Source organism: Macrosteles quadrilineatus, unplaced genomic scaffold, assembly GCF_028750875.1.
Source record: "Macrosteles quadrilineatus isolate MER2022 unplaced genomic scaffold, UCM_ALF_1.0 Scaffold_105__1_contigs__length_354404, whole genome shotgun sequence".
In the NCBI taxonomy this organism is placed as follows: Eukaryota; Metazoa; Arthropoda; class Insecta; order Hemiptera; family Cicadellidae; genus Macrosteles; species Macrosteles quadrilineatus.
In genome coordinates this window covers 333,803-348,405 of record NW_026542698.1, presented here as the reverse complement: position 1 = coordinate 348,405, position 14,603 = coordinate 333,803, and the positions used below count along the sequence as shown (strand labels likewise).

The window sequence follows — 14,603 nt, the reverse complement described above, 5'->3', positions numbered from 1 at the left end:
ACTGGTTTTAATGATTTGCCAGGCAGTTTTACATTTTGTTATTACTTTTTTCTATGAGATTTGTGTTATATTCTATTTTGGCCTTCTTAATTGAATGCTTATATTGATTTTTAACCCATTATATGCTTGTTTTGTTTCATTTGAAACGCTTTGACTATTTTTTACTATTTTATCTACAATATTATGAATATGCTGTGCACTGCTGAAATATGGGGAAAATATTTATAGATTATGCAGGAGCATAAGATAATGATTCTTATTTCTTATAACTATCACAATATGTGTTGTGTTAGGACAGATACCCCCAGAGAGTAAGAAGGGCCCTGATGGAGCTCAACAGATCTGTGTGTCTAGACCAACCTGAAGCTGACGTCCCATGGTTCCATTCTAAATTCTGTGAGGAGCAAAAAGCGTTAGGTAATCTAGTTCAAGATTAATACAGTTAATTTTGCTTAGCACTTAATTTCTTTCCCTTTTTCAGGTACTCTCTAAGCCTGAAAAAATACATAGATTTTGTTGAACAACAATTTTGTAAACACCAAGTTTAACCCAAAAAGGATTTTACTGGCTGAGCCTGGGTACAGTCTCATGTTTCATGATGAGCGTTTTTTATTGTTGCCTGGTAAGATCAAAACACAACGTGAGATATGATCTCAAGATGGTAATTAATGTCTTTATTGGAGATTAGAAAACCATAGCAGCTATGAAGCTCAAACTAGATAAATTAATTTTTACCTTATTACATTACATCTGTATATTCAAACGGTATTTTCAAAGTAAAAACTCTATATAAGCTTTTCTTTGGCAAATTTCCGCATTTATTATTCAACATTTTACTCTTCAAGAAGATTAATCCCTGAAGCAGTTGATACATCCTCTAGCAGTAACACGTACCTACCTTTTTGTCACAATGGCCAGTGAATGTCTTATACTTTAAGCACAGAGTATTATTTTGGGGTGAGGAATAATTTTAACAGCTCTGTCACTTTCTTAGATCAAAGACTTTCTTGCTTTTCCTAGCTGTCACGACTTAGATAGTGAAGTTGACACCTGTTTTTTTATATGTACCAGCTCCAGCTTTACTAAAATTTTTTAATAAAAAAAACAGTTGAATGAACCACGCAGAGAAGGTGCTACAGTGTAAAAATATATTTTATCCCCTTGTTTTGGTAATGTAATAGTAAAAGGGACATAAAATATGCTATGATAACAATAAGTTGTACTTTTAGTTTGACTTGGTTATAAAGTTGGGGTATTGATAAAAACCGGAATTTTCACCAGCACACTGTTCCCATAGCTCAATTCCACTATGTTATTTGTTTTTAATTAGTTAAAACTTTAACATTGGAATGGGAATGTCAAGTTATATCAATATACAAAATCCACGTTTTCACGTGGCCAGTAGAGCAGGCAGGTTATGGGGCAGGTTACTTGCCTCTAATGTATTTCGTTACCTGAGGCAAGTAAACTGGCTTTGTGTAAATATTGTCCACCGTCATTTCACCAAATCATATAATAAACCATCTGTCTGATTCACTTATCTTTGTTTCTCAGGTCAGCTCGAAGTAGTGCCCAAATCACTTCTGTTCACTGATGTGTACAGCACATTGCTGAAACTTGTGGGAGGCAGTCAATACATTGGCACCAGGACTTTCTCACCCTACGGCTATGTGTTAGGTAACTAACTATATGTTCTACTCATGTAATGAATCCATTCATCATTTGTGTCACAAGGTGACTGAATAATCATTTATTAACGATTAAATTTATTTGTGTGACATCAACATAGGGTACTCATAAACCTATTTTTGTGCGACTTAAGTTTTTTTTTTCATATTTAATATAATGATCAAGTTTAAACGAATAATGTTTGGACAAGAATCTTGGGATTCGGGAGATGACCACGTCAATAAATTGACAGAAATTCAGCTGATGTTTCGAAAGCGTTGCCTAAATCCATCTTCAGCTCAAACTTCAATTCAACTGCTATTCAACTACCTTGTCATATCCTAAAACCAACAGTCTACTTTGATCGTGGAAGCCTACCATTGAGATTAAAAAATTTTCACTTTAAAATAGGGATGGACGGGATTAAATTTTTAGTTTGGGACGGGACAGGACGGGATTTTTTCCTGGGCATAATAAGAGAGTCTTGAGTATTGCAGTTACCAAACAAGACAAACAAAATCAATTTTTATCATTTGTGGCACTGATCTATAAAAACAAAAAACGGGTAAAAATTTACAGGCATAGAAACTTGTGACTCGCGGTCGAAATGATTCGCAGTCACGGTGCGATCGTCAAAACGACTCGCGGTCACAGCGGTTTGACTCGGGGTCACAGTGGGATTGTCGAAATGACTTCGCCTCCTGCGTTTGGGAACTATTGTGAACATCTCTTGCGATAGCGGCGTCATCGTCACTCGCGAAGCGTCAAAATCGCCAACGATTGGATCAAATCCCGTCCCGAAAAATTCCTGAATCAAATGTAATCCCGTCCCAAATTTGGAAATACTAAACTAAAAAACTAAACTATAAATTTCAGGACTCGTCCTTCCCTAGTTTAAAATAAAGATTCTGTACTTAAACTGTAATTGTTACATATTTGTTCAGTATGTCACTCAATTATAACTACTCTCACATTTCATGTAAGACAAAACAGTGTTGTTGCACTAATAAGAGGCAATATTCATATGGTCATAGAATAGAATGATGACAAATTTGTGAATTATCTTTCTCTGGTTTCAGATATGCAAGTAAATTTAGATGCAGCATTACAACCAGTGCCTCTGAAAAGTGACGAAGGTGTTAACAAGTAAGTACTTCTTATTCTTTTGCTTTTCTAAAATAAATATGTTGGGGGCCACTTTAAACTTGTGTTTTTCCGTCTACATGTGTCTCGGATGTGTGCATTTACCTTATTAAACAAAGTACCTAAGGGGTTAACTAAACCTTAAGTCCATTATTTGTAATTTCACAAAAATTTCTGCCTTACTAGAGAAACAAATGTGAGTTTTTTTTACAAAAGATCTTTCTTAATAAAATCTTTAATTGATGAAATCCCTTTTTTGATTTTCTACTTTATCACAATATGATTGATTGACATTCATTATGTGCATGAAATCTCAACCGTTTTTTAACACAACATTACACTACCTACATAAACACGTTGACTGCTGTCGCTAGCACTTCAATGTGGCGCGCGCCGACAAAAGTCGGCACCAGACCAACAGAAATATATTGAGTCAGTGTGAGCTTAGCCTCAGACGGAGACGTTATAATCGTTGCCAGCCTGCCAGCTTAGAATGCGAGCTTTACTTTTGTGTAGGTTGGTACTAAAATTTCCCGTAAAATCCTGTCTGGCAATGCTTTTGTCCCGGTTTCGGGGATTTTTTCTCTTCAACCCACATTACAAAGACACTGGATACGGATCCGTGCAGTGCTGCTACCTTTGGGTGTTTCAGTGAACTACATCCACTCTCGGGGTAACACAGCACAGTCACCACTGCTCTTTTGTGATTCGTCAGACTGAAATATTTGAATGCCAATTGCGTTCGCTGATTCGGTTGCGTGCCGGGGCTTCGCCCGCCACTGGGGAGCGCCTGTACGTTGTTTTCAGCAGTCATCGTGTTAAGTTTTTTTATGTTTTTGGTAGTAATTCAACAGGGAAGTCTTTTGAGCATATTTGAACATATCGTTAAAATATAGATGGCCATCAAAACAAGTATAATTTAAACCAAACAAGAGAAAGTAAACAATACAGAAACTTCTCAAATGTTCTAGTTGTACTATTAGTGTAATGGGGTGTCATTAGTTTTGGTAAATACAAGGATAGTCCAATCCTTCCAATCAATGTTTGTGATATAGGCTAAAGTGGCTGTTTGTAATAGTTTAAAGGTGATTATGAAAGACAAAATGCTCAAATGCTATTAGGCCCATATTTACTGAGTGAAGTCAACCAAAAATTATAGGTTAATGTGTTGTGTTGATCCATGTAAGAACGAATATCAGGAAGTAATTTTGTTTAATGTGTAATTAATGGAATTCTTGATGACTGTAACATAACATTTGTTGTAAATTGATTCATTGATTTAAGCCAAACATAATTTCTGATTGCAGGATTTTACACTCTGTATAAAATATTTGTAATGCTTGAAATAACATTTTATGAGATTATTTAGAGCAACAATTTGCTTACATTTAGACACAAATAAATCATAGCTTGAACAAACTATTTTGTAGGTAAACTGTAGAACATTTAAAATGGTCTCATTATAAAATTTATTTTCAAAATTAGTAGTAATCTAGGTTGTCATTTACAAATCTTACCTCAAGAACATTTTTTCTAAATTAAAATACAAAACTAAGATAAGGGACAAATTCTTAATGGCTTTTTTCGCCTATTCACTTTCTATGAATGGATTATAGTGCTGGGTCTTATTTTTTTTTTCGTAAAAAGTTCTTTAAACTGTTTATAGGATCGAACCAGCAGCCATTATTTCTAGGGTTGTGTTTTTATTGTATGTGGACCCTCGCGGATCACTCCAAAGAGGCCTTTCAATTCTGATTATGGTATCTGAAGCTTATAAAAGTTTAGAAATACAGCCTGGTTAGTATTGCTTCAATGTGTTGAACTCAACCATCTGTTTTCTACAATCGGATCTGTAAATACACCTAGGAGTACACCAGCTAACAAATTATTCCATTTTGATTTTAATAATAATATAAGGGGTCGGCGGGTCACACATTTTTAACTTAGAGCCGGGTAAAAAAATATCCCTAACATCTCTGGCCGAAATTGAGTTGGGTAAAAATCAGGGTGGGGAAAGGATTTATATGAGATGATAAAGTGTGCTTTCAAGTATTTGGAAGTTTACATTAAAAAAAAAATATCAATTGTTGGTTTGAAGGTTGCCTGCAATGTCAGTGAACCTTGTCCTCAGTCGTGACAAAATCGTATGAGTCAGTGAATTTGTGAACCTCTCTTTCACAGTGAAATTATGAACTTCTTCTATTATCGTGAAAACAACATAATCGTTCCTCCGATCATGTAAAATCATGAACGTCTCTAGCAGTTTCTGTGAAATCCTAAACATTTTTTTCGGTCCGGGAATCTTCATCATTGTCTCACACAATTTCAAAGAAATCTTGCTTTTTGATCAGGTAATCTTCTCAGACGCTTTTGGCTATTGGGAGAATAAAATCTCAGCTCAAAAATCAAACATTTCAAATGGTGAAATTATTTTTTTCAAGTTTAACAAATAATGTTTGAGTCCGTAAGTGAGGCCCTTCCGGTCTGAAGCCCTTGGCATTCGCTCTGTCCGCCTTTAGAAAAATTCAGCCCTGATTTGGTTTGCTAGTCAAGTGTGTATTTATTTACCATTTGGTTATCTTACCTTATTGAAGGTTTTAGTTTTAATCCCAAAGGCTTTGTGGTTGGAAATCACCCAGTGCAACTAAGATCGGCTAAATATTATGGTATACACAAAACCGTTTCAAACTACAATAAAAACCTAAAAATACATGGGCGACAAAAAAAAACATTGACACATTAAAAAACACTCGCTAATTTAGTGTGTTTGTTCTCTGTTCCAGATTAGCCTTGCTGTTGTACCACGGAGACAGTTACACAGCGTTTGAGCAGCGACTGAAGGGCTTCCTCCAGATGAAGCAGAGACATTTGGAGATCCTCGGCTACAGAGTCATCAGCCTGTCAGACTCTCTGTGGAACGCCATGTACATGACAGAACCCAAGGTCAAGCTGGAGTACCTGCATAGTCTCATTTGGCCTTCATGACAGGTAACTATAACACACCTTGGCTGCAGTTATGGCCCATGTCGGCCATGTCAATTCAAATATTTGATAAGAGGGTAGTTTTGTTGGCCCAAGCTGTTCAGACTGAGGGATATTTCTGAGGGTCAAAGAAGGGGAATGAGAAAGAGAGACTTGTTAGGTAAAATATAAAATATAACCTGATTGCCATTGTGGACACAAATTAATATGTAGTGAGCTTTGTAATTAAAGAGACGATAGTATAAAAATCCTATTATTGTCGTAGACTGAAATGTTAGATGTATGTGAAATGTTAGATTGAAATGTGAGTTTTTGATTCAAATTTACATTAGATTCCATATTTTTTATTGTGTGATCTTTGCTGTGGCTGGTCCTTTAATGAACCTTTTGCGCACTATTGAGACACGATAAGCCCCAGTAAGAAAACCATGTTGGGTTCAATTTTGAAAAATGTTGATCTAACAACATTGTTTTTAGTTTTCCCCAAATAATTAGATTCAACAAATTTAAACAAAAGTTTCCCTGTATAATAATACACTTCATTCGATTACATGGACACATAGAAATAACAACAACATGGTTGTGCATTAGTTACAACTACAAGTTGCAACATGGTTGTCGGCTTAATTGTCTATGATCTGATAAAAATGTACTACAAATTAACCGATTTATCGCTTTTAACAAAAACTCAAATTATTTGTTACATTAAATTAAACAGCCATAGTATTAAAACAATTATGTCTTCACTAGGAATTCTCAAATGAAGATGAAGATCCAAAGTGACGATGCCAAATGCTGCAAAAAAACTGATTAGTGGTAAGAAATCTGTTGTATAGCATTACAGTATTTATTATTTCTTTTGTAAATAAAAACCTTATTGGTATTAATTGTTATTTGATTGTTATTTTAACCAAGCCTTTAGTATTTAGTAGTGTATTATTTTTAAATATTAGCTTTCATTTCAAACTAAACTAAACCTTAATTTTTGAGGTGTTGCCCTCTGGGTTGATTTTAACAATACTATTTTAGAAGTTAAATACCTTTTTGTTGCCAATGTAATCTCTTGTTCGCCTGGATAGCGACCGTTTTCAACACTCAATGTGTCATTGTCAAGCCTTAAGACATGTTGTCGCTCCTAGCAGGTCGTCAGGAAGTCTTTAAAACATAAACACGAGACATGAACAAACATTTTCACGAATAAATAAAATTAATTAAGCAAAATCCCTTTGAATAAATATTTAGCAGACATTTGAGTTATGCAAGAGGTGATATTGACAATTTATTCTTAACTCTTTCACTGACCAATCTTTGTCTTTTTTAAATCCCGTTGGCCAGATGCCAAGATAATAGATAATACAGAAAGGACATTTTAAAATACTTTAGACTATAAATGGACTAATTTAATGGAATTTGTTTGCACAATTTGATTTCCTTTCCCTAATTCAATGATGAGTAGCTTGCTCAATAAGTGGTCAGATGTGCTAGACGCTAGACACAACAAATTCACTATTCAACTTTCACTTGAGGTGTATTTATTTTTAGTGTCTCACCTATCAATACTGCATTACCAGGTGAATTCTGTAGGATGTTTTCGGTCAACCAAGACAGGATTATAACCTTGAAACCTTCAATAAACTATTTTTTGATAAATCTTTACATCACTGTGTCACTAATCACTGATTGGATATTATTGATATTAATACTTTAATACTTTTCAATAATAAACTAGTTTACCTTGTGGTTGCCAGATTCTTGAAATGAGTATATATCTTGCTCGATGTACATTTCGCTACATGTGTAGCATCGTCAGGAGCACAGTTTGTCACATTAGGCTATTTAACACAAACACTATTTACAAATATTTACATTTACGGTCGGATGACGATTTACGGTACGTAAAGTCATAGGAACACAGCGCGCGAACGCGTGCGCGGACCGGAGGCACTACATGTGTCACTATTTGACTGACAATTGGCTTGAGGAGCTTTGTTTGGGGAGGTTCGGTCAGGGGATGGGGGTGAGTTTATGATGTTAGAGCTTTCTCTTCTTGGACTGTGACGTTGCCAAGTCTCTGCGCTGTTGCCACATTGATCTTCTAGATGGTTTATAAGTTTGAAAATTATTGAATTGTTGTAATCTTCTTTTTTGTTTAACAGGGTGTCTGTATTTGAACTATGGGTATGTTTGTATATGTGGTAGCTTTCTTGGACTTTTGCTATCGACTTAACTCTTTCGCTCCACCTAACATCATAAACTCACCCCCATCCCCTGACCGAACCTCCCCAAACAAAGCTCCTCAAGCCAATTGTCAGTCAAATAGTGACACATGTAGTGCCTCCGGTCCGCGCACGCGTTCGCGCGCTGTGTTCCTATGACTTTACGTACCGTAAATCGTCATCCGACCGTAAATGTAAATATTTGTAAATAGTGTTTGTGTTAAATAGCCTAATGTGACAAACTGTGCTCCTGACGATGCTACACATGTAGCGAAATGTACATCGAGCAAGATATATACTCATTTCAAGAATCTGGCAACCACAAGGTAAACTAGTTTATTAATAATTTGTTCTTGAAGCTGGAATAATACACAACTTTTCAATACTTTTTATTTAAATGGCGACCATACTAAGTAAGTATTTTAAGCCAAGTATGAATAGAGATGAGTGTAGGATGAGTGGCGCGATCTTGTAGTCTTGTTAGTGACCAAGGACGACATATTCCTTAGGCACAGCTGTAAATTAATTGCCCATACAGCTAAAGGCAACTAAGGGACCTACAGTTTATAGTGGATTCCGAACCACATTTTTGCCTTGGTATTAACGAGTTGGTCCAATTACCAGGATAGTACTGCGGATAGTCATAGTACTCACTAGTGCGGACGTTAATCCACACCAGGGAGTATCGCATCCACAGTGCATGCCTATAAATATCCACAATATAACAGGTATCCACCTAACAATGCCAGTACACACTGAACACTGAATACAGAGTGTTTCATGGTAACCTTGACAAAAATCGGGAAATGGTTATTTGGATCAAAACTAGATAAAATGTCCTATAAGCATATGTCCTAATCTCACTCATTTTCTATTTATACGTAAAAATAGTTGTTTTTAGGTTTTCAGTGTATCTATTGAACATTTTGACTTCTAGATTGAAAAATTGACAAGATATTTTGATAAAACTTGCATTAATATATAGAATATTACATTTCATAGAGAATTCATTACTATTTTGGGCAAACATGTTGGTTATGACTAATAAAAATAAGTTTAAAAACAAAATATTTTTGAAAAAAATCTAGATTAAAAATTATTTTTTTGTTTTTGACAGCTCTTAATGTAGTAACTATTCAAGCTTTTGGCTTGCTACTTTACCAAAAGTTGTAGAATTTAACGGAGAACAAGGAAATGTGAATTTATGTATAACTTTTATTGGGATTATTTTTGTCAACATTTTGTAAAATATAAAAAATTATTAAATTAAGCGAAATAAACATAATTGTATATTTAGCTTATTTTTAAACTAATCCTAATAAAAGTTTAGAATTTTTTCACATTAATTTGTTTTATTGGAGTAAACCTGTTAAGTGTTTGAAGATAACAGTTGAAAAGATTTGTATCTTTTGAATTATATGGTAGGCCTATTTATTTAAGTTATCAATGCAAGAATTACTTAACCTCTGTGAATGGAAGTATTTGTCAAAATTTTCTAGCAGGGTATAGCTTTATTTCTTTTTAACATTTCAGAAAATACTACTTTATACAGCACACTACAATGGTACATATATTTTGCATTATAGGCATGCATGACTTTTGAACTATTTTTTGTTTTAGTTTCCAATCTGTACAACGGTTTGCTAAGGGACCAATAAAGTCAATTGCTTTAGTTAGAAATTATTTATTAAAATAATAATCTCACTTTAATTACAAATCTACATACAAACCACAGTCTTACAATTACTGGATCAGAGCTCTTTACTTAAAACACATAATACAATAACAAAATAGGCCTAACTTGTTGGTTTATTTAAAGGTGAATTATATTACACCATGTTTTTAAACTACTAAACAGTTATGCCTTGTATCAATAAGGACTTTGGAACCCGACATCAACAGAGGTTTGAAAACATTGGTAAATCTTTCCTCTTTGATGATTGAGCGTGTGATTTGCTTTACAGGGTATAATGTGGAAGTATAGCAAAACCTTATTATTTGATAAAACTTATCCAAACAAATAGCAAGCTTGCATTTATTAGCTGTGTGTCTGTTTCACCACTAGAAACAAATCTCAATAAATTAGTTTTTTAGATATACAAAATTAAAACAGACCACAAAATTATCAGGCCATACTTTCTTATATCCTTAAATGAGGGAAAAAGACATTGTCCAGTCCTTAATTGACAAAAAACAAGATGCAAAACTATGGTGGATTGGGCAGTTTGACTTTTTTCCATATCATTTAATGAGATTGTATTATAGTATCTAACATTTTTATTTTCCTTATGAATAGTTAATCTATCACAGCAATACGTATATCAAAGATTTATAGCATTTTTGTACCGTACTTTTAATCTAAATTAATACCAAATAAGAAAATAACACTAGCAGACTGCCAAAATAAACGTAAACAATACACAAACAAAATATATGTTACATTTATGAAATTTGTTTTCATTGAATGAATGTTTAGGCTTTTTAGTTACAATCATTAACTTTGGACCCTTCGTAAACAGTCGAAAATCAATTAAATGAGCTTACACATTACTAGTTTTGAGCAAATTAAAACATAATCCTAATATAACTAGAAGTAATTTAAACGGTATTGAGTATTATAGTTAATTCTTATTGATAAATATTTTTGTACGCTACAATTAAAAGACATATATTAACATTTATTATCACAAAACCTTAAATATTAGGAACTACATTCTAATCATAGGTACTCAGTCGCTTTCGAGCCTCCGTACTAGAGAGACTTTGTCGTAGAGGAGTTGTCATTTTTGTCAAGTTCTTTCAGGACATCTTGATGTTACAACCTGTTCATGAGGTGTATGATGTCTTTGTAGAGGATAGTTTTAGCATTGTTTCCCCACAAGTAGTCAATGTGGTTGAACATCTTGTAGGGAACTTTGAACACTCCGATGACATTCGGAAGTTTTTTGACTAGCTTCATAACGTCCTGCAAAACGCAGAGCGTTAACTACTTAGTCACAAAAATGGTAGTTTGATAAAAATAAACGGTATTGGTAAACTGACACATACTTTCTCCTATTAGCTTCTCAACAAACCTTAAAATGGGGGTGGGAGAAAATATGATATTTTATAGGTAAAAACACAAAAATTGCTGTAACTTTTTAACACCAATTTTTACAGCATTGTGGGTTACCATATTGATTAGAATTAAATAGACCATGACATATTAAATTTTAATCAAAATAATTCTAGCTATTTTTGTGAAAAACCTATTTTTTGAGTTTTTAAGGAAAATCCACATTAAAAATTAACGGTAACAGCAATCTGACTCATACTTTCTCCCATTAGCTTGTTAACAACTTTTATCATGGGCAAGCAGTGGGAGTAACTAACTAGAGTTAAAAGGACTATAACATACTAAATTTAAATCAAAACTGGTCAAGCGGTTTTTTTGGACTTTGAAGTACACACTAGTTTGGTTTAATGTATTTTCTGTTATAAGAGTGTGGTAAGTATTACCTTCTCAGAAGACAGGTTATCGTTGGTGCTGTAGTGGATGGATACTGGAGCTGTGACTAGTGAGAGGTCGTACTCAGGCGCTTCTGTGTTGCCGTAAACCTTGAGGTTGTTTGTCGGTCCGTAGTCAAACCATTGGAACCGCCCTGCAAAATTTATTGTGACTTATTACAACTTTACTTACAAAGCTAACATGTTTAGACGTTAAAACATTATTTCTCAGAACCTCCCAACTTCTCACTACTAACATTTTGGGTTGATTTAGTACTGGCAAGAAATTGAATGCAGGGATGAAATATTAAATCCTTGGAGTGTTCTAGGTGACGTGGGCAGTTACAGTCACATTCATTCCTCTTTGAAATTTTCTCCCACTAAAAGCTAATTATATGTTAAACCTGTTACCAAAACCCCTTGAGTATTCTGTTGAATCTTTGGTCAGTTCTGGTAACTTTTCTATTCCACGGAACTCTCCCTTTCATAGCTCTGAAACCCTTATGCCCAGAGCCTCTCACTAAATTATCCCTTGTTGAGTCTATGGCTTAAGAACCCCGCTAAATCTTAGAACCAACCCTAACAGAACTCTTTTTAAGTTCCAGATAGACTCTTTTCCTATGAAACTCAATACTGGAAAATGGAATCGCCGATCCTCCGCACGCTATCCTTTCCTGTAGGAATTCGGTGGTAGGATTTGAACAGGACCTCTTTATCGCTTAGAGCGTTAGCGATAAGGTCAGGCTGTTCTCCTTCTGCTACGTTTGCATCATCAATCTGAGTTCTCAGGTGACCGATACCACTTCCATCTCTCCCTGGAACCACTGATATGTCCTCTTCTGTTGGTGTTTTGTCGTCTTGTCCCGAAGGAGTGCTAAAAGTGAAGATAATTGAACAGCTGTGATGCTGCGGTGCAGCTGAACGCGGTGGATCATTATGGCTGAAATGCCATCTCTGGCGTACAAAGGCACCCTCTTGAAGTATTGTAGATAGCATTTCCGAGAGGGTTTCCATTGCCTGGACCGATAGGTTTTTAGTGGGTGAGAGTCCCACACGCCAGGGTAAAAACCATCTTTAGACCCTGACGGTGCATTAAGCATTTTCCTGTCGTAAAAAAAAAATATTTGTGTTTTATAAACCCTGATTTTCTTGTCCTCACATCTCTAGCAAAGCACAAGAGCCATCAAAATTAAGAAAGAACAAACTGATAAAATTTAGTGGCTGTGCGGGAATTCAAATTCCCAATATTGCTCTCATGGCTTTAAGCCACCAACTCAATCAAATATTTATATTTATAGGAAATAGTGATGCAGTATTATGAAACCATCTTTGTTATAATTTATTACAAGAATATTCCTTTACCTGAGTCAACATTTTGAGCATAGTGAGCGAGAGTTCTGGGGTTGGTGCTGGACAGATGTTCTATCATAGTTGGCAGCATGCTCTAAAACATAAAGTTCAATTGTCATGTAAACATTCTGGTAGAATAATGCCAATGAGTACAGGCACATCAATGGAGTAGACAACTCATAAAAAAATACTCATACATTTCCAGTATCGTTTGATGTAAATTTATAGTTTAGTGCATGCATTGACACAAAATAAAATGTTTAGCAATCATGTTAAATTACTAGTTGCTTTACCTGCACTTCAAAATTGACGAGAATACAGAGAATAATTTAATTCTTTTAACTTACACTGAAAACCAGTTACACATCCACCATTATTTAAAGTGAAGAACAAACAAACGGTATCAGCAATCTGACACATACTTTTCTCTCTTGACAACAACCCTTATCATGGGTAAGCCGGTGGGAGTAACTACGATATTTTATGGGGAAAATCACCAACGTTGCTATAACTTTTAAACGGTAGTTTTTACAGCAATGGGTGCAATACTCTTTTGTTTAGAGTTAAAAGGGCTATAACATACTAAATTTTAATTAAAATCGTTCAGGCAGTTTTGTTTTATATTCCGATATTTTTGGTATATTATGCTTTTTAAAAATCACTACTAAAAAGCAAAATTTGAAAAAAATAATAAAAATAAACGCTTGAAAATACTATGGATTATACTACCAACATACCAAATTTCATCAAAATCGGACCACAGGTGTAGTCTGTAGCTCTATACACATCCACACACACAGACATCTGAAAACCACTTTTTTGCGTTCAGGGGGACCCAAAACAGATATATCCACCCAAAACTCAATCTCAAACAATTTGACAAAAATAATACTTTCTCCATATACTATGTAAGGGGAGAGAAAGTAAATGAAACAAAACTTTATTTTGCTCTACCTTATTGAACTGTTTGTAGTCCCAGCCTGTAATAGAGAAGACTATCTCTACACAGACAGACTGCAGTGGAGAGCCGTCTCTACACAGATTAGCCTCTACTGTGGATAACCACGGCATCTTGGGCCACACCTGGTGTATACCCTGCTTGATAAACATCTCCTGCAACAATCATCACATGGATCACTCAGTGATTTAACTAAGCATCTATATAGTTAATACAATAAGGATTTTCTCTGTTACATCCTTTTTTCACCCATCATACTTAACCGAGTCATACGATTTTGGAGTCATTTCAAAGCTTATGATCCAGCGCACCAGCGAATAGTAACTAAAAAGATAACATCCTTTAAGGCTTTTTGATTTATTTTATCTAGAGTTTGCTTTCATCGATCCAGTGATGGTGACCAATTTTTTTATAACAGTTTAATTTATTTTAGTTGTAATTTAACAGCTGATATTTAGTTGGATGTTTGACCACAGTCCGATTGTAAACAAGAGACAGACAAAAATGTTTGAATAGTTTTTTTTGCGAATTTCCCATATAGGGAATAAGCTATTACCGTAGTACTCATGGTAAGACCTGCACCCGGGACTGATTTAATTTTTCATTTTGAGGTCCCTAGAGGCCAAAACACCATCCGTTCAATTTCATATAATATATATATGTGTCCGTTAGCGCGATAACTCGAGCAAAAATGATCCGATTTTGATGAAATTTGGTACAAACGTGTAAACCTACATTTATTCAAACGAGTTTGCTATCCAGCATAATCGGATCATGGGAACGGGGATTTATGGGGGGTT

General features: G+C 34.8%; 2 protein-coding genes across 3 annotated transcripts in view; one reads left to right on the top strand and one right to left on the bottom strand.

Moving 5' to 3' along the window:
• Nucleotides 1–299: 299 nt before the first annotated feature.
• LOC128982086 (FAST kinase domain-containing protein 1, mitochondrial-like) lies at nt 300–13,946 on the top strand. Of its 2 annotated transcripts, XR_008489535.1 has the most exons (6): nt 300–417; nt 1,555–1,677; nt 2,748–2,814; nt 5,595–5,799; nt 6,544–6,609; nt 13,835–13,946. XR_008489535.1 is itself a non-coding variant. In XM_054401128.1 (5 exons), exons 1-4 carry the CDS (start codon nt 327–329, stop codon nt 5,794–5,796), a joined length of 483 nt encoding a protein of 160 aa, XP_054257103.1. In that variant the 5' UTR covers nt 300–326; the 3' UTR covers nt 5,797–5,799; nt 6,544–6,680. The 2 variants fall into 2 exon arrangements, 1 of the variants encoding a protein (XP_054257103.1); XM_054401128.1 differs by lacking the exon at nt 13,835–13,946 and having other exon boundaries at nt 6,544–6,680.
• Nucleotides 9,678–14,603, bottom strand: part of LOC128982085 (lipase 1-like) — a 41,745-nt gene continuing 36,819 nt past the window's right edge. Inside the window, exons 5-8 of the mRNA XM_054401127.1 lie at nt 13,800–13,958; nt 12,858–12,939; nt 11,508–11,650; nt 9,678–10,974 (exon numbers count right to left, since the gene is read on the bottom strand). Coding sequence (XP_054257102.1) covers nt 10,825–10,974; nt 11,508–11,650; nt 12,858–12,939; nt 13,800–13,958 — 534 coding nt within the window. The 3' untranslated portion in view covers nt 9,678–10,824. The remainder of the gene's footprint in view (nt 10,975–11,507; nt 11,651–12,857; nt 12,940–13,799; nt 13,959–14,603) is intronic.

Excerpts from the sequence above, each read along its gene's own strand:
- LOC128982086 (XM_054401128.1), top strand. The coding sequence starts at position 327 with ATGGAGCTCAACAGATCTGTGTGTCTAGACCAACCTGAAGCTGACGTC. Across the intron at positions 1,678-2,747 it reads ACCCTACGGCTATGTGTTAG|ATATGCAAGTAAATTTAGAT; the intron begins GTAACTAACTAT and ends CTCTGGTTTCAG. Across the intron at positions 2,815-5,594 it reads AGTGACGAAGGTGTTAACAA|ATTAGCCTTGCTGTTGTACC; the intron begins GTAAGTACTTCT and ends TCTCTGTTCCAG.